Raw genomic sequence first — 20642 nt, forward strand, 5'->3', positions numbered from 1 at the left:
GATTCTTTGTGTTTTTTCTTTTTAGGTTACACAGGAACAATTGGCATTTTCATTCAAGAACAGTTAGCAGGTAAACAATATCTATAAAAGTGCTTTTCGTCAAAGTACCAAGTGAGCACCCGTTAAACCCCACCTCCCACCTTATTTTAAAAATTTAAATAAGCATGGATGTAGTTTTCTTTATTTATTATTGACCCCTGCGGGGAACCCTTACCCTACAGGGATATCCTGCATGTATTTTAACGTGAAACACTTGGAATTTTGAGGGGAACCACCTGAAAAAAAAGTGGCTTCGCTTATATTATACTTTGTTGATCCAGGAATCAGTATACCAAAAATCAGACCGATTGGATAATTAGATCACATAAAAATTTGTTGCTATAAAAGTAAAGAAATCAACATGTTTAAAATGGACGTACGGTCATTATGGTAATGATTATAGAGTTGCTAGGCTTTCTAAATCTTTCCTAACTACTAAAGGAATCACCACGCAAAATTTAAAATCGATAGGACAATTCTAACATGTCTAAATAAACGAAAAAAGCTATCCGTTACGGACGGACGTACGGACGGACGTACGGACGGACCGACCCTAATTATAGAAAAGCTTCGCTTTTAAAAATCAGACCGATTGGATAATTAGATCATATAAAATTTTGTTGCTATACGGACGTACGTACGGACATTCCGATAATGATTACAAAAAAATGGTACCTAAATACTATAGGAGTCATCAAGCAAAGTTTAAAATTGATAGGTCAATTCTAACATGCCTAAAAAGCTATCCGTAAGGACGGACGGACGTACGGACAGACGTACGGACAGACCAACCATAATTTATAAACTAGAAGCACAAAAATTGTGGATGGGAATACGTAGAAGTAGATTTAAAGTGTATTTATTAAAATCAAGAATAGATTTATTGGAGAAAAAAAACAGGAAAAAGTTTTAATAAACACCAAAGATATGGGGAAATACGTCAAACATGTAAAAATAGCCAAAAACCTGCAAACGGGCAGTCTGACTATCATTGTTGTCTTCTTCAAACGACAGGTAATTTAATTTTGATATCTTTAACTGAAAAAAATTCGAAAATCGGACCATAAACACCAAAGATATGGGAAAAAAATGTGAAAAATATAAAAATAGCCAAAAACCTGCAAAAAGGCAGTCTTGACCGTCTTTGTTGTTTTCTTCAAATGACGGGAAATTTAATTTTGATATCTTTAACTGAAAAAATTTTGAAAATCGGACCATAAACACCAAAGTTATGGGGAAAATTTGGAAAATATAAAAAATAGCCTAAAACCTGCTAAAAAGCAGTCCGACCGCCATTGATGTTTTATAATTGTGCTCCTTAATGATGGGAATGTTGTCAAAAAATTTCAGCTTTCTATCTTTTGTAGGAGCCGAGAAAATCACATTTCCCCCAATTCATTAATTACGGACGGACGGACGGACGGACGGACAGACGGACGGACGGACGGACCGACGGACCGACATTGTGAATTATAGAGTAGCTTCGCTACTAATAAACAATTCTGCATCGTATTGATTTTTATGCTAGAACATAGGAAATTATACTATATAATAATACACATTTCTGTACCGTATTCTCCAATGCCCTAGAGCGTATGAAATAGTACTAAATTTATAAACATTTCTGTGTAGCGTATTCTCCAGTGCCTTAGAGCGTATAAAAGAGTACTAAATTTATATACATTTCATTAGCGTATTTTCCGATACCCTACAACGTATAAAATAGTACTATTTTAATATACTTTTCTACAGCGTATTCTTTATTACCCTAGAGCGTATCAATCGATACTAAAAAATGTTGTTATTCTATATCGTAACAATTATTGTGTTATACAGTATTACATAGTGTTATATATTAATTATATAGCTGTAGCGTACTGTCGGGTCCAATACTCTCCAGAGTATCATTTGATACTAAATAAAAAAATTATTTTTAACAGTGTAGTGCATCCCTTTTGTTTTTTAAGGACCGAACTCGTGCTTGCCTACTGTATTCTACTGAAAGGAAAAGAGATATAGTATCAGAAGCATTACTTCTTTGATTATCCTGAAAAACAAGAGATAAGATTTAAGGTTAATTTTCTTTTGAGTATAACCACTGAACCAATTTTGCTACTCGTCTATCTCTCCGCTATTAACATCTAAATAAAGGAAATATAATATCCATCTCTTGACGCCGCTCAAAAAGATTTCGATCTGATCTAAAGACAAATAAAAGATTTTATCAAAGGGAAAGTGATTTCACCTTAACAATTTTTTTTTGCTATTTACGTAAATTCTGAAAATCTACACTTGTGAATGTTATAAATGACATCTCAATGAAAAAACAAGGATGACAACATACATAAAAGCGTAGCTCTGAAACGATATGACAGACAAACATTAACTTTTGTTGAGTGTCAGAACTGAATATACAAAATATGAAAATATAAGGTTTGACAAAATTATACGTAAATTTGTTGCAAAACTTCTTAAATACAGAATTCTGTTTAAGGACATACTGACATTTTATTACTTGATTATAGATATGCTTCGCTCATAATATTGTACCTTATTGTAATAAAAATCAGTAATAAAAAAATCAGATCGATCGGATGATTTTATCACATAAAATTTTTTATTAAAAAAAAGTAAAATAATCAACATGTTTAAAATGGACGTACGGACATTCTTGTAACGATTATATAGTTGCTACACTTTCTAAATCGTACCTAACTACTACATGAATCACCATGCAAAGTTTGAAATCGATAGGACAATTCTAACATGCCTAAATTAACGAATAAAAGCTAACTATCTCGGACGGACGTAAGGACGGATGGACCAACCCTAATTATAGAAAAGCTTCGCTTTTGATATTTTGCTAAAAACAGTTGCATAATCATAACAAACAAATATTTATAAGTACTTTAGTTTAAGCAACGTGTCAAAATTTTCTTGGTGTATGCTTCATTTCATACTTTTCCTTATTTAGAATGAATAGTTTAAAAGGCTATTGATCCATCCCAATCCTAGATTGATGACGGGACAAAAAAATCCTAAATGAGGCATAACATGTACCGAAACCCGCTAGTTGTCTGGTAGGCGAAAGGTTCAAAATAAGGCCTAAAACCCCTTTATAACTAAATAGGTAAAATTTGTTCAAACTGCTACAACGGCAGGTGCTCCACATTGTCAGAGATGAGGTGGTAATGCATTGATTTAAAACAGGAGCAACTAAGTTCCATGCACAGGAACAGCTTTCAGACAAAGGTTGTGCAATCAAAGAGTTTTTTTTTTATTTTAGGACGTCTGAACACGTTATCATGCACTTCATACGCAAGATTTGGTTCAGAGATACATTAAAACAATGACTAATGTAACTTATCCTGGTCTTTAGAGTTTATCCATGTTATGTGGGAATACAATTTACTCGGCCGCTATATGAGATACCTCATAAATTTTCCTTGAGCAAATATCTAGAATGATATCTACTCAAAATTCAGTTTGGCTGTTTTAAATGATTCAATAGATTAAAACGTTTTTTTAGATAGATAATACATTAGTTTTTATTATTAACTAAGGAATGAAAATATCCCAATGTGGTAAAGTTCTGAAGTTATTTTACAGCTAGTCTAATACAAGACCTATTAGCCTAAGCTAGAGGTTCATTAGACTGTATGGGTAGGTTATCATATTTATGGATGTCTGATAGTGAAAATAGCACCTCCAATTATTTCGGGAAGAAGGGAAAAACCCCTGAAATCAATCTTTTGAGATTTTTACCTTCCCCTTCCCTCAAAAAAGATGTTGCTAGTGTTACCATGTTAAAATAGTTTTCTATTCCAAGATTGTCCTTTATTTAAAACCAAGGGACTTACAACCCCCTCACCTCTCACAAATTAATTGGTTGTAGTAGTATGTTTTGGCAATATAAAAGATTCTGCCTTCCTATTGAATAAGGCATGAAAAGAAATGCTAAAAAATGCAATTGACGCAAATATTCTTAGAATTAATAAACAATTGTTGCATCTGTGTATCTTAGGTAATCTTAAATGTTTCTTTACTTTTAGATTATTTTATATATATCGATTATAATACATTTTTCAATTTAAATTATAACCTAAGTATTAATAGCATAAGAATGCTGTGTTTAATTTTTCATAACTTTAATAGGGGGGGGGGGGGCATTGTTTAGGACAATCTAAAATCTAAAAATTTCTACAATCTAAGATTTGATGATTTAGTAAGTTTAAATATTTTAAATTTTACAAGTAAATTTTTCCTCCCAGAAAGCTTAGTCACTTAGAATACCTAAAACAAATTATTGTTATTTATTGAAGTTCGAGTCCTAAAACGGGATTTACAGTGCATTTAATGAAATATAATATTTGTTCAAATGTACTAGCTGGTGGTGGTTCGCTTTGTTGCTTAGACGAGTTTTTTAATCACAGCCTAATTGTTTCTCAGAGCAGAAGCTACCAGAAAGACCAAAAGCAAATTAACTGACCCATAAAAAGTTCAGATCTACAAAGCCATTCCATATTTCATCATTATTAGTATATATAATTAATACTGTTTGTCAAGATGTGTGTTAGGATAGACCACAAATTAATTGATACCACAAAAACTGTCAGACACCATTAGTTTTGTTTCTGCAGTCTCCTTATTTATTACTAAGTATATTTGCGATTACTTTTATTTAATGAAATCTTCCAATTTTTAACATTTACAAAACAGCCTGCTTTATTGCATCAAGATCCATGACGGATCTATTTAGGAAATAAATGTCTATAAATGAGCTCGAGTCTTCCAATGGTAAAGTGTTTAAAACTCATAGTGCTCCAATAATCCTCATTAAACTCTCATTGACAAAAGTGATAAGACCTTTATTCTATTTGTTTATGGAATGAATTAAGTTTTTCACTTCATGTAGATATTTGAATTACATTGAAGTATTTAATCCTTTTTTCATAAATAAAAAATATACGTTCATAATAGAGTAAATCTAAGAAAACTGTATTTTAAAAGAATTCGATTGTGATGACACTTCCTTTGTGTCAAAATATTAAAACTAAAATTTAATAATATTAACCCTTTGGTGATGGTAATGTGAAAAAAATATAATTGAAAAAATAATTTTAAAAACATTCAAATTAATAAATATTTAATTCTTTCTTTTAGATAGTAATGGCGAGGGAGGAAAATTGATTTATTGAGAAATAGATAAATATTTATGTACTTATAGAAAACTAGCCAATAGCGATATAGTTATATTGAGCCAACTCTAGTATTGATTATATAGGAGATAATAAATTTACGTATTTTGTCTTCCCTAGAAATAATTTACACTTGTTTATATATTGTAATGCTTTTAACTGATCTATCAGTTGTTTCCCACTATTAGTAAGGACAATTCAAGGTAAGTTATCTAAATTTACTTTATAAAATTATTATTAGCTTCAGCCTAGCCTCTAGGGGATTCCTCCCCCCCCCCCCCTGCTCTAACTATATAGAATCGTTTTATAGTTACTTCAGCAAAGTTGTGGAAATAGGTGCTCTAGTATTTAATTCCTAATCTGTGACAACTATACCAATTTTTGAGCATAAAAAATATTTAGGGGACTATTTTTATTATTCTCTTAAAATTTTTTTTTGAATTTTGAAAATTTGAGTACATCCCCCCCCCCCCCCCCACGGTTTGATGGTTGTCTCTTCCAATTTCATAAGATTTATTTTAAAAGGGGGGAGGGCGTTGTTCTCTGTGTAAACAATGATTTTTATGAAAGAAAAACAAGAAAATTATTTTCATATTTAAAAAGTACAATACAAATTTGATTATTACAGTTATAAGGCATTTTTTTTTTACTGTAGAATGGATAAGATTTGGAAATCTACTGCTGTCAGTGCGTTTGTACTAGTGCTGATTTTATCTAAAGGTTATTATCTTCAATATCAACATCAAATGAAATATCTGCTTATGGGAATTAGATGATATTTATTTTTTTTGTATTTTCGTAAAATTGTACATGCTGGAATGGGTATTCCAAATATTCTGGCAATAAGTGATCACATGGCAAACCTTCTATATAAAAATATTCTCTTCTCAGTTCCATTTATGGACAAAGAAAGTAAACATTACAAATTTTAAAATGTTATTAAATATTGATATAATAATTTAGAAACATATCAGAGCAGAAAGGTATCAATTACAGCAAAAAATACATAATATTTTTAAATACAATAAAGTTTTACTACATTTATATTTAAATAAAAATAATTTATTTCTAGTGGAATGCCAAAGAGGCAAATCTGTTTTTGCCGTATCAAAAGAAGAATGTGATAAGCTATGCTCTGAGAATAAAGAATGTCGGGGATCTAGGTTCCAGGAGAAAATAAAGAGATGCCTATTTACAGGTAAAACTATCTTAATTTGTCATTTCATTATATTCATATTAATTTTTTTTATGATATTAGTAAAATCAGTTGGAAAAAATCGACCTACTGCTGCTTATGTGGAACCTTGCTGTTAGTAAGTAATTTTTCTGTTGGGGTAGTAAAAGATATCAGACATAATATAACTAGATGATGCATATGACCCCGCATTTGTTAAACCTAAAAAGGGATTCCAAATCAGACAAACACCATTATTTATTTTTTGAGTTAAGTCGAGGACTTTATCTTAAGGCATCTAACTATTCATAGCTAACTTTAATAGGCTATGGCAAGTGATTCACACTATATAAGTAAATAAATTTTACACGATATAATTTACCAAAGGAAAGCCTAATCTTGAGAATTTGGTAATTATAGTGTGGTATTCGGCAACCGTGAGCCATGCCTATGGCACCCCTGATCTGGGGTTCGGTGGAGGGTCAATGGCCCTCCCCCGAGTCCTGGGGAAGGGGTCTAGTGACCCCCTCCCTACGCTTAGAATTAATGATTGAATCTGTCATGTTTATTATGGTTAACTGTATTCTTAATTCTCCCCCACCCTTTTCAGGGATGGGGGATCATTATTGCCCAAACTGACCATTGTATATGTATTATTTATGCTTTTATGTTATGATTATTTATTCCTATCCATGTAATTATTGTTTGTTGTATATAGCTTCAGTATCTTTTAAACCTTCAATAAAGTGACAACTGAAAATAGATGTTGATCATTATCTAGTGAAAGCTAGAGAAGCGTAGCTTCTCTATAGTAAGGTGTTCACGTCTGTCACACTGCCGTAATCTAATTGAACTCCGGTGTCTGCCATTTATCCTCGGCGGATACCACAACTTTGGTGACAGCTGTGTGAGATTACGGCGAACCACAAGTGTAGAGCAGACGCGCATCTGAGGCTAAGGTACTCCCAGCAGTGAATCTGGCAAAACTGACGCAAGCAACCTGAATTACCCACCCTGGACAGCAAAGTTTAACTCTGCATCCGGCAGTTGTGGAAGCGAGACAGCGAAATTTGACGAATAACCGCGAGCAGCGCTGATATCTAACGGAGAATTGAGCGCCAAAAGGGCTGAAACAGGCCTGCGGACCGGCTGAAACAAGCCAAATAAGTGTAAACGGCTGGAAATAGGCCAACTTTACTGCAAGAAATAGCAGGATCCGAACCAGTGGCGCTAGCAGGACGGGACATTCCCTGCCGCCATCAGCCGGATTTGGATCAGCGGCGCTAGCAGGACGGGACATTCCCTGCCGCCGATAGGCTGAAACATGCCACATAGCTGCAAGCTGCGAGCTAACATACGAGTGTAGTGCACCAGAACAGAGAAAAACTACGTCAACTCCGAGTATCCTGAGAAGCTACAACGCAGCCACCCATCTAGAAAAACAGATATTATGTTACATTGCAGGGATTACCACCCTGGTGTGATGGCCAAACAATAGATTTATGAGCAAAGCTTGGCAAACAAATTGTTGTGTTGTGATAAATCTAAGAATAGAACAGGCTTGGATTATTGTGTATTGTGATAACAGCTAAAAATAGAACAGAGTTGGTAAACAAATCTGTTATGCAATTGTGATAAGGACAAAAATAGAAGCTAGATGTAATATAATCAAGACCCTGATATACAATCAAAACATCTCAAGCCCACAGCACAACAACAATACACCCCTTATTCCAAGGGAAAGGGAGGAGCCCCTCTCCATTGAAGGCAAATACAATCAGGATGATATAATAGATAAGCCTAGGATTAAGAAGAAAAGGCCCTATTACACCAGCACACAGTTACCCCCCTCCCTCACAGGGGGAACGGACGGAGTTACCCCCGTCCCCTCACGCGCTTCCCCCTTCCTACCCACACTAGACTAAGTCCGTCTGTAGTGTGGGGCTAGCGATCGGACACACAGAGCGCCATTCACGGGTAGCGCAACAGAGTGCGGAAAATATCATAAATCCAACGGACGAAGCGGACCAATGAGAGAGCGAGTTGAGGGGTGAGAGCGCGTTTTCCCCGTGTGCGCGGATTTGACGGCGCGGACGCGCGTTACAAGGACAGGAGATTCCACGCACACACACACACACACACTCACACCGGAGCGGAGCTACTCCATAGCATTTAACAGGGGTATTTTTAGCAAATACAGAATTACAAGCTTCTTTCCTTCTAGCTCTAGTGTGATAAAGGAAAACCCAATCAGTTCCTGACAGCAGTTCAGACCCTCAACATCTATCTACCTCTACCAGCCTACCCTACAACCTCAACACCTAACTAGTGATAAGTACAGCTAAGTTATATCTTTGCAACTAAACTCCCAACCTAGTGATACAAACAGTGTTGGCTGTTAGGCTAGGAAGCCTCAAGTGACAAACCATTAATTTTAGTACTGTATAACTTTGTGCCCGCCGTTGCACCGTTGACCCAATGGACCAGCATCAAGCCCCAGGAGGTGACCAAGCCCCAGGATGGCTCCAGGATGACCCTCAGCCGGCCCCAGCCGAGTACCGCAAGCTGATGCTGAGCAATCTGCCGGAGTTTAGAGGGCCGCCCAAGCAATCCTGGTCGGCACATATCCGCAGACTCGAGATGTCATGGGCGGCTTACCGCGTGCCACCTCATGATTCCCTCAACCGCCGCAACGCCCTCCTACTGTCACTGGTAGGGCAAGCGGCGGAAATGGCGTCCCATCTGTTTGGCGAGGCAGGCCAAGCCTTGACCTACGAACAGGTCAAGACCGAGTGTGAATTGCTATTTCGCCCTGCTTTTGAATCCCAAACGCTTAAACAAGCGTTTAGGGATTACAAGCAACACTCGACAGAACCTATACAAGCGTACATATCAACTAAGTGCGCCTTGTATAGGGACGCCTACAACCATGAGGATCTTGAGTTGTTGGTGGACGAATTAAATCGTGGAATTCGTAATGCCAATGTAAAACGCCTCATGATGAACCATGAAATTACGAGTGTACCTGAGTACACTCGTAAGGCCATGTTCACCGTGACCATGGTCACTAAGCAACTGAAGGAAGGTGTGTGCTTAGTGGACTCGACCGACGGGCTGACTGGATCTGCCTGCATCCAGTTGCCCCAATATGACGAGTCGGAGCCAATGGAGATTGGCTCCTTGGCTCCGGGTCTCCACCAGATGGGGAAGGTCGCTCCAGATGACAAGGTTCCAGGCCGCTGCTACCGCTGCCAGGGGAGAGGCCACCGAGCTCGAGACTGCCCAACGCCTGTGGAAGTTAGCCTAGAGGAGAGACGCACCCAGCCACGCCGTGACCGTTCTGCCAAGTGTGAGCGTTGCCACTATGACGGTCACACGGCGGCCGATTGTAGAGCTGACTGGGCCCAGGTAGCCAGCCGCAGGCGCACCGCCGACAAGGGTGCCCCTCCAGGGAAGCCCAGCAGAGTGGCCCACATGGAAGGGAGCGCGCCCCCAGCACCACCACAGCAAGCAGCCGCCCCCAGAGCTGCGGACCGAGCCGATGGGATGCCGCAGTTTGGGACTGTCCCAGCTAGGATCAACGTACTGGGCGGCGCGGCTGAACCCAACCGGGTTGGCCTAGGCTTCAGTCTTAACCATCTGGGACCAGAGCTGATACAGCCCAACAACATAGCCGAGCCAGAGGTGCTGAGGCCCCAGCCTTTTAGCCTCAACATGATGGAACCTGCCCGACTGAGCCTACCCAGCAAGAGTGGAGGGGCGCTGCCCAGCGTCCCTGAGACGGTGTATGGGGAGTTCCTGGCAGCCGCCGAACGAGAGAGGCAGGAGGTGCTAGCCAGCGCCTCTGCATCGATGTATGGGACGCCACCCGGCGTCGCCACCTGGGATGATGGGGGGGTGCTATCCAGCGCCTCCCACCTGGTGCCTGGGGCGACAACCGTCGCCGCCACCGAGATACCTGGATCCTGGAACGAGCCAGCCTCCAACCTGATGTCTGGGGCGACAACCGTCGCCGCCACCGAGAGACCTGAGTCCTGGAACGAGCCAGCGGTCCCAGAGGAAGGGGTGACACCCGTCACCCCCAGTCAGCCAGCGCCACCAGCCTGCAGGGAGAGCCCAGCTACATGCCATCCAGAGCCCCCTGCCAGCCAAGGGAACCCAGCTGCTCAACATCAGGATAAGTTGAATTTGTTAAATGTGTTGTATCCAAGATATTGTAAAAACCCAGCCTTGCCTGTGCCCCCTGCACCAGAGGCTGGGGAGATTGAAATTTGGGAAAATAAGGACTTGCCTGTGCCACATGCACCTGAGTTCCTAGGGCAGGGGAGGGAAGTGAGTAAGGGCGAGCCTGTGCCACATGCACTTCAGCCCCATGCCACTGGGCATGCTTTGGACAAGGGAAGGGAGCACTTAGGGCTAGGGGAGCCGACACCCAGGCAAGTGCCAGTCGCTTGCCAGTCTGTCATTGGGGAGGGTATCGGGGTGCCTCGGCCGCATACAGATAACGCTCAATGGAAACTTGTATCTAGCCAGGAGCAGCCCAGCCGTGTCCAGTCCCAAGAAGCAGCCGTGACCAGAGCTGAAGATCCCCAGCCGCGTGTACGAGGAAGATGGTTGCCTGGAAGCCTCTCCCATTGGTGGATGGTCCTGTGGGGCCTCCTGCTGGCAGCCGTGTGGCCTACAACCAGCTACGTCCTGGTGGGGTGGGACTGTGCCAACCCCACCCATGTCACGTCTTACAATAAAGAAAAGATGTGTAACACGGAGCCCCTACACCAGGAGGTGCCCCTGGGCCATGAAGTACACGTCCTGCAGCAAGTCAAGGTGAGGGAAACCACTGGGTACAGTTGTCAGCTCACCGTGTCCCAGTGGACATTCAGGTGTGGGGTATGGGGTCACCTCAAGGTGACCTCGGTCCCCACCCTCATGAGGCCAACCAAGATAGACCCAGAAGCGTGCCGAGACCTGGCCAGGAACCGAGTCTACACGTTGCCAGGCAAGACCCAGCCACTGACGTTCCAGCTGAACCATCCCCTGTTCTTCACCATTGATATGGTGGGCGCCCTCGTCAACAGCCCCGAGGGGGTGGGTTGCGAGGGGGAGGACGTCCACTTCGAGGGCCAGCTATACCGCAACGAATTAGTGCTCCAGGAGCGACGGCTGCTGGTCAAGGAGGAGACCTATGTGGTGGAGGATGGACGGGTGGAGTCCCAGTCTGACCACCTGACCCTAGAGTGTCCCCATTCTGAGCTGTCCTGCATCACTGGGGAAGCAACCTACGTGTGGGACCACCTGGGAAGAGATTGCCCCTTGAGGCTGATCCGCAGCCTCCAGCCCAGCCTGGTGATGGATGCATATCTGGTTGACCATCAGGCCCAGTTTTTCATCAACATGACCAACCCCACCTCGATTGTGAACTGCGACTTCGAGGCCCATGCCACAAACCATCCAGCGTTGTTCGTGGCAGCTGACTCAGCCGCGGCTGCGCTGCCCAGAGTGTCGGCCAGGGATGTTGACGTTCCCCTTCAAGCACAGATACATGCAGGTTATATTGGGTTTACCCTGGAAACGCGCATGAAAAGCACCGCAGCAGAAGAAGTAGCGGCCAACTGCTGGAAGCTCCAGCAACTAGACCCGGCCCACCCGGTGCGTGTCCAGGGGAGCACGTTCTCGGTACTGAGGGGAGACATCCTGCTGCAGCTGACCTGCCAACGTCACAAGTACGTTGTCCGCGAACACAAGGAGTGTTGGGACAAAGTGCCAGTAGAGCCCACAGGTTTTGTAGACGCTGTGACACGGGTATACAGTGAACACGCCACCAAGATTCCCTGCTCCTCCACCTACCCCCTGACTGTGCACGCGGAGGAAGGCTGGATAGAGTTAACCCCCGCTCCCAAGAAGAGGCCACCCCCGCTGGATACGCCTAAGCAGTTGTTGACAGAACCCTTAGATGACTTCAGTTCAGGTGGCTTGTATTCGCAGGCTGAGTTGAACGACTGGCAACAACTGCTGGCGTTCCCAGCATACAAGAGTGCCATGCTGACCGGCCTATCCTATGGCTCCTGCGTTCAGCAAGGCAGCTGTTCGGCCACAGGAGACCATGGGATAGTGTCCTACAATATTGACCGACTGGCGGAGGAAGGAGAGGCAGCCCTGGATGTCTGGGCTGGATTTAGACAAGCCATCCACGAGTGGGGAGATGGCGCAGCCATACTGTGTTTGCTGTTGTTGATCCTCAAACTGCTGGGGGACCTAACCATCATTTCCCTGGCAGCAGCACAGGGAGGAGTCCGGGCAGCCCTGAATGCGATATCACAAGTGTTCCTGTACCATCCAGCTTTATATAGGAAAGCGCTGGCTAGAGCCAGGCTCAACCATGCCAAGTCCCGGGACTTTTCAGTGGACTGGGATGCCATTCCCATCGGCAGGGAAGCAGCCGAGGAAATGGTGTCTATGAAATCAACTGACAGCAGGCATGACCGCCCAGGTAGGCCAGGACCGCCCTCTGGCAGACCCCGCGGCCCCTCAGGAGGACAGGCCGCTGCTCAGACGATCAACCTGGCAGCCAGTGCCCCAGCCGCTGCCAACAACAACCAGCAGGCCCCACTGCTGACTGTTCCAGCAACAACTGTGCCACCAGCAAACCTGATACCTGCCGGCGCTGACCAACGTGTCCAACCCAAGCCAGCCTCTGCCTTCTATCCCACATTGGGAGCCCATCAACCCTAAGAAGATACTCACCACTAGGATTCCATTGAATCATTATCGTTTGTATATATTTTAGCCCTAAGGAGCGGACCGAAGGCCTCAACCACTGTCGGAAGTCTGGTAGGGAAGCCACCTCCCAGCCTTCCGAGGGGAGAGTTGTGGTATTCGGCAACCGTGAGCCATGCCTATGGCACCCCTGATCTGGGGTTCGGTGGAGGGTCAATGGCCCTCCCCCGAGTCCTGGGGAAGGGGTCTAGTGACCCCCTCCCTACGCTTAGAATTAATGATTGAATCTGTCATGTTTATTATGGTTAACTGTATTCTTAATTCTCCCCCACCCTTTTCAGGGATGGGGGATCATTATTGCCCAAACTGACCATTGTATATGTATTATTTATGCTTTTATGTTATGATTATTTATTCCTATCCATGTAATTATTGTTTGTTGTATATAGCTTCAGTATCTTTTAAACCTTCAATAAAGTGACAACTGAAAATAGATGTTGATCATTATCTAGTGAAAGCTAGAGAAGCGTAGCTTCTCTATAGTAAGGTGTTCACGTCTGTCACACTGCCGTAATCTAATTGAACTCCGGTGTCTGCCATTTATCCTCGGCGGATACCACAATAGCATACTCATTATGCATACGAAATGAAACAATGTTGCCCTTACCTACCAAAATCTCAACGCAATTTAAACCTCCACTGTTATCATATTGACTGATTTAGAGAGTATGTCTCTAGATTATCTCTATTTAAAAGATATCTATATTTTTCAAAATTAATAACTATTTAATTTATAGTGATGCAGTAAACTCCTTTTGCAGCGGAATCTCACCAACCGTCCAAATGATATGCAAACAACGTGGTGATGCTAATTGTTCAGAAGATTTGTCTAATCCAAATAAGTCCAGTGGTTGCATGTAAGACTTTCTTTTTAATAATAGTTCAATGAATTCTGCAACAAATACTCGTCAATCTTACTAAATGTCTCTCATTTTGATACTTTAAATTTCAATTTAAAAAATAAATATATTTTACAGATTGAAATCTTTACAATTTTTCTATCCTATGCAGAAAATTCATATTATTTTCAATTAGACGAAAGTGACGATATGTACAAAAGCAGATAAATACATAGAATGAATTATGAAATGTTTTAAAATATTAGTTTTAGTATTCTGATATTAAAATAATAAAAAAATTACCGTAGGAGTGCATTGCAACGGCTTTGTGCAACTATCCAAGGTGACAAACCATGTAGTCATTATCAAATGAATCTGATATGGAACAGCTGTTTTAAATCTTGTGGACTAAAATAAAACTACACTTTAATGTTAAATATGTATGGCATACTTTTAATAATATAAATAAAGATCAAATTTTTCCCTAAAATCTTTTTTTAAACACTATATGGTAGTATTATATCTATTCTTTCTCCAATTTAGCCTTGCAAAATTTTACTTTCATATTTTCTGTATAAATTATAAGTATGTTTTATTTCATACATATTAAATTTTGGAATATGTAACCCAATATTTGAAATACAATCCTGAAATCATCTTTGTTTTATTTGATACCTTTGATTAAGTTCCTCGATAGCCGATAGCCTTCTTTTAAAATACAATATGACTGGTTTTTTTTATAATTACCTATGTTGAAATGACCAAACACAAAACTAACCTACCTAGTTAAACTAAACTATAAATTTGAATAATACATTTACAGCCCCTAATTGTTAAAATGACAGACATACTTCAAAATTGGTAAACAAAGCAATGCTACAATTATAGTTTGTCCGTATTTTCTGGATTATCAGGGATTTTGAAAGCTAAGTAACTCTTGATTAACATTATACATTCTAATGGAAATTTCTATAGAATTTAGGAATAATTTAACAAGTATCTCTAAATCTATATATTATATGGAAAGCACACTAAAAGAATGCTTCCCAAATTACTACAAATTAATACACTGTGCCACATATAGTATAGGTGCTATGTGGTAAAATGTTCCAACTAACTTAAAACTTTTCAACCTTTCTCACATTTTTCAACTTAGCTCCTAAACTTTAAATATCACAAAAAGGTTTCTTAAATTTCCAAAAACTAGAGCTTATGATGATTCTAACGTTATGCATAACATTTTTCTACTATTACACAAGCTGTGCAGTTTGAATTTTAAAATAAGTACATTTTTTTTGCATACCGTTTTATTTTGTCATTGTTCCAAGATTTTTAAAGGCACCTATTTTTAGGCATAACTTGTTGAAAACTATGAAATATTTTTTTCTGTTACAAAATGTTAAGTAGTTCATGATTGTGGCTCAACACGTAGAGCACTCGCTCGTAGTCAGGGAGGTGATAGGTTCGAGTCTTTGCTTAACATCATGTCATAAGACGTTAAAACTGGTTCCTACTCCTACTGCTACTGCTACTGTCAAGTGAGCAACATTAATAGTAAGAGTAGGGGGAATACATTGGCCCAAAACAGGCGCAACTCAGTACCATGCACACTTAGTACTTTACAGACAAAGGCCGTGCAATCAAAGGATTGGTTGTCTTGATACCCTAGGCGATTGAGAGCTTTACATTGCAATTTAGAATGCAGAAAATGACCAATGGTGACGTGGAGAGGACTTGTACCCAAAGCGTCCCCACGCCCTTAGAGTCAATAGTCAATTTGCTTATACCTTTTCTATATTTATTAAGCATCCCTTAATATAAAGACCAACATATGATTAAAAGATAGATAATTATTTAAGAAATTATAATATATTTATGTATTTATTTGCTATTATGTAAATCCATGTGAATGACATTTCAATAAAAAAATATTTAAAAAAAAAAAACAGTTGCATAACAATAAATATATAAAAGTATTTTATTCTAAGCAACATGTAAAATTTTTGTTGTTGTATGCCTTATTTCTTACTTTTTGTGACTGAAATTAATCGTTGTCGGGTAGGCGATAGGTTTAAATTAAGGACTAAAACTGCATCATAACTAAAGGTGTTAAAATTGGTTCCAACTGCAATGGTAGGTGCTCGACATAAACAGTCAGAACAGAGAAAATGCCTTGGTCCAAAACAGGCGCGTATAGAAAATATGTATGATTTTCTGAATTTGAATAATGAGCAAATTTTCTTTTGAGTTGAGTGTATCTTATATAATAATATCCCTATAATAAATTAAAAAGAATCTCTGTCTGTTTGTCTGTACCAAAGGATCTTGCTAAGCACTTAACCAATATGGTTCTCCTGTATAGGGTAGATTGTCTTTTGGAAGGGTTATAACTTACTTTTAAAAAAATCTAAAATATAAATTGGGTTGACACCCCTCCCTCCCCAATCAAGGTGCTACTAGAGGCCTATTGGGGCGTACCGCAAGTCCTTATGCTTTATAAAAGTAACAGGATCTACATCAACCCTCCCAATAGAAATCATCAAGGATACCAAAAATTCAAAGTCTATCTAGGCGGCGCAACTGTGTTACTGCTTTTCCGTTTTTAAATGTGCTTGGCTTTTATGGATGTTGTCATCCTTGTTAAAACTACAATTACAAATTCAGGGGTGGTTGACCAAAGTGCCTCTAGAGGCTTTTAGCAGCGTAGCCAAGTCTAGTCATAAGATAGGAAAGCATAAGAAAATAAAGAAATATTAATAATCAAATCCTATAGTGAATTTTTATAAAAAATTTTCAGCAATAAAGATTCAAGGCTTTTAAGCAAACTCAATAATCTTTAGCTAAAGTTAAGTTATGGTTAGACACTATTAAATTCATCTTGGATTTATTCATTTCTGAGCTATTCAGCTTTTAACTATTTTATCATTTCCCTATAGTTTATTTTCTGTGACATTTTACGTAGATATTTCTAGGTACTTATTTGTTTCTATGAAAAAATGAATAAAATAAGATTAATCAAAGGAAAAATAAAAATGCACATTCATTTAACCCTTTACAGTCGGGCCCCTTGCCGCACTTTAATCAGTCAACGCCCCCCCCCCCCCCTATTATCTCAGTTCCTATTTGAGCTAGAGGGCAAATTTTTTTTTGTGCAAGTCCCCTGTTTGATAATGAATTTCCGACCTTTTATAAGTCTAAGTCAATTTTCGCTTCCTTCACCCTTTTATTTAACAACCTTTGTTTTTAGGTCTTTTTTTACTTAATATTTTCAAACGGCTGTAATTTTCTTTTTTTTGAAGCTAGAAGAACAATTTTTTTCCAGAAAATGTTTATCTTTATGTAAATTTTACATAAGAAATATCAAAATATAAATTTCAGCGGCCGCAGCTGTACTTGGCAGCTGCCAGCCGACGTAGTCGGCGGTGGACGGGAAAACGGCAGCAGATCTTTATGAAATTTTAATACGTTATGTAGACATGTAAGAAAAGCTTAAGTTTAAAATTTGAAGTCAAAAATTGCGGCCACAGGAGCCTTTTAAAGATTTCTGGAGACCTGGAGGATCAGGACCTGCAGGATCATACCTGGAGACTGAAAGTGACTTGAACACCTGTATTTTATATAAGGATGTACTACAAGAGGATATTTTAGACAAAAAATATTTTTCTCTTTACCTGGATGACCCTGCCAAGTTTGCTGGCATCCTGTGCCCGCCAGGATGAAGGTATTCAAAAAATTTCAACTCTTAGTTATGTGTCATACCCATACTTAAAAAGTCACGCAGTTTGGGTTCTTTATCTTTCACACACAGAAAATGAGATAGAAAAAACCGACCGTTAAGGGTTAAAGATATAAATCTTTTTGTAGTTGTGTAATATAAAAATTGACATTTTTGCACTTGTGTATTTCATTTTATGAAAAATACTAAAATATGTACAAAATTTTATAAAAAATTAAGTTATTACACAAATATTCATTGTTTATATCATATTTTAAAAGCTTAAACTTTAATTGTCAATTGATTAACAAATATAGTTATTTGGACTGCTAGACTTTATTTAGATTTCATTGAAAGTATAATAAACAAAAATCAAATTTGTCAAAAAAGAAGAAGGGTTATTTATCGCATAAATAAAAAAAAACATAAGCTTTTTAACTTTAAGAGGCCAAGTTCCTGGGCTTACAAAATTGGAATTAATTTTTGAGTAATTTTGGTATGGATCTGTACCATTTCTAATCCAATTGATATTTTTTTAACCGCACTGAAAAAAAAGTAAAAACATATAGATCATCAAATGAGAGAAAATAACCAAGCTCAAACCCACAAGTTTAATTTGGAACAGTCAACATCCAGCGAATTATTGGTGCACATGATTTATTTTACAATGCGTTAAGATCTGCTTGATATGCAAAAATTAAGAATTTAAATATTTGATTATGTTCTTTTATGACAGAATAATAGTAATGCAAATCCATGCAATATTTAAAATGTTTAGTACGCCTATAGCACAAGTTGCAATTATAATACATAAATTTTGATTTATAAACATTTTACATTGTGTATATTACTGTATATCTTTTAGATGTGTAGCTACTCTATAATTAAAGGGTATGGCTGAATGTCCGAAAGAAACCGTTAGGGTTGAATTTCTTAGCTGAGTCTAACTATAGGTGGCTGATTAGCATCCAGTTTATAATTAATAATAATCTTATAGGATCGAGATAATTTATGTACTCTTTTTTTCCTTTCTTATAATTTACACTTGTATATTTGTTAAAATATCGATATGCTATTGAATTATACATCAGTTGTTTTTCTCAATCAGCAAAGGCTAATTCAAGGTAAGTTCTTTTTATTTTGCTTAATAATATTCATGTACTTGTACATGGCTGTTAGTCTGTTCTTATATTTGTAACTTCGTTGATTCATAAAAATATTATTTAGGGAGTCAGGATGCCCTTTGTTTAGATTTTATTTGTCATTTATTAAACATAATTTTAACTTTTTTTTATGTCAGAATGGCAAAGTTTTGGATTTCATCTACTATTAGTGCTTTTGTAGTAATGTTGATCTTATCTAAAGGTTAGTATTTTAAATATCAACATTTATTAAACTTTTGATATGTAATAAAAGAAGTAAAAGTATTTGAATTGATTTAGTGGAAAGCCAAAGAGTGTTTGGTGGAACCAAGGTTGTTTTTGCCAAGTCTCTAGAAGAATGCCAAAAGATTTGCAGGGAGAATAAAAACTGTATGACGTCAAATTTTATCCAGATAGCTAAATTGTGCATACTTCGAGGTAAAATATTTTTAATTTTAAATAGCATGCCCCTAAGAAATACCTTTTGTAGATCAGAAAGGGGATAAAAGGGCAAAGTTGCCACCCTCCTCCAACTTGTTTTTAAAATACCATAAAGTTTGTTTGTTTAGGGTTTTTTTTTTTTTTTGGGGGGGGGGGGTTGAGAGATTAGTGAGAACCCTCGGTACAGACAAACAGAACAGACAGAGATCCAAAGCCACAGACACTTGTATAGGGTCAAACAATATAAAATTTGCTATTTTTTAGAAAGATCAGGCCTTCCCCAGCGACCTGTTGTTAATTGTTGTTTGTAAGTATTAAAAAATTACATTCTTACAAAATAATCCCTGCAAAAAATATATATAACAAAAGTGCAAACGTTTTTAGTCAGCTATTGTTGTATCATTGTGGGGTGGGGGGGGGGGGGGGGGCAAAGCTCCCGAAAGTAAAGTTATTATGCCACTCGTTTTAATTGTATGAAAGATACAGTTACAAAATTTCTGACCATTAAAATGACAAAATTATGCAACTTTTTACTTAAAAAGCAGTGCCATGGTGGTAAACTTAATTTCAAAATTTTTAATAATGAACAACTTTACATATCTCTTATGTTAGTTTCCTAGATTTATGTTTTTTGTTATAGACGATCAATACCCGAAGTATGCCGTGCTGCCGGACAAAACAACACCTTCTGTCATGACTTAGGAAAAAACTACTTTTGTACAGATAACACTAATCCTTATGATGAGGCTGGATGTGTGTAAGTAAAATTATTTTAATTGTGCATTTTCCTCTCCAAGGAGGTAAGAAATTCAACAATATTTCATATTTATAGATAAAATGAAATTGGGTTTTACAATTAAAACTCATTATATCAAACATAATACTTATATTAAAAAAATATAAAAGTTTTAATTTTTGATTTCATCCTGAGAATATTTTAGGGGACCTATGCAATCGATCTGTTCTTATTATGGATTAGCTGATAATTTTGATTGTATGGAATCGGCTGCTAATGCCTGTAAAAAAAACTGTTGAATATGTGGATCATCTCTCAAGTTTAGTTAATATCATATCATGATATTTACAGCATACTTTAAATTTTATTTCTAATTTATATTATAATTTTTATTCATGAGATTTTATTCTTTTAAAATGTATTCTATATATTCTGAAAATCGTAAGCTTCATGTATTAAAATTCCAAATTATTTAAAAACCAAATTTAATTTTTTTTTCTAAATTACTAAAAAGTCGTTTCCTTGTCATCTATATTTTCATATATAAATTTAGAATGTAAAAATATTTGAAATATAATTATCAA

General features: G+C 38.3%; 1 protein-coding gene across 1 annotated transcript; it reads left to right on the plus strand.

Annotated features, from left to right (window-relative positions):
* Window positions 1-5412: 5412 nt before the first annotated feature.
* Window positions 5413-20441, plus strand: LOC145322919 (uncharacterized). Its single transcript, XM_080165279.1, has 10 exons — window positions 5413-5440; window positions 5893-5957; window positions 6310-6435; window positions 6496-6550; window positions 13923-14042; window positions 19040-19104; window positions 19182-19319; window positions 19587-19629; window positions 19963-20079; window positions 20264-20441. Exons 2-10 carry the CDS (start codon window positions 5894-5896, stop codon window positions 20355-20357), a joined length of 822 nt encoding a protein of 273 aa, XP_080021405.1. The 5' UTR covers window positions 5413-5440; window position 5893; the 3' UTR covers window positions 20358-20441.
* The last annotated feature ends 201 nt before the right edge of the window (window positions 20442-20642 follow it).

Source organism: Acartia tonsa, chromosome 6 (genome assembly GCF_053477335.1).
Source record: "Acartia tonsa isolate MP-2025a chromosome 6, ASM5347733v1, whole genome shotgun sequence".
NCBI classification, from domain to species: Eukaryota; Metazoa; Arthropoda; class Copepoda; order Calanoida; family Acartiidae; genus Acartia; species Acartia tonsa.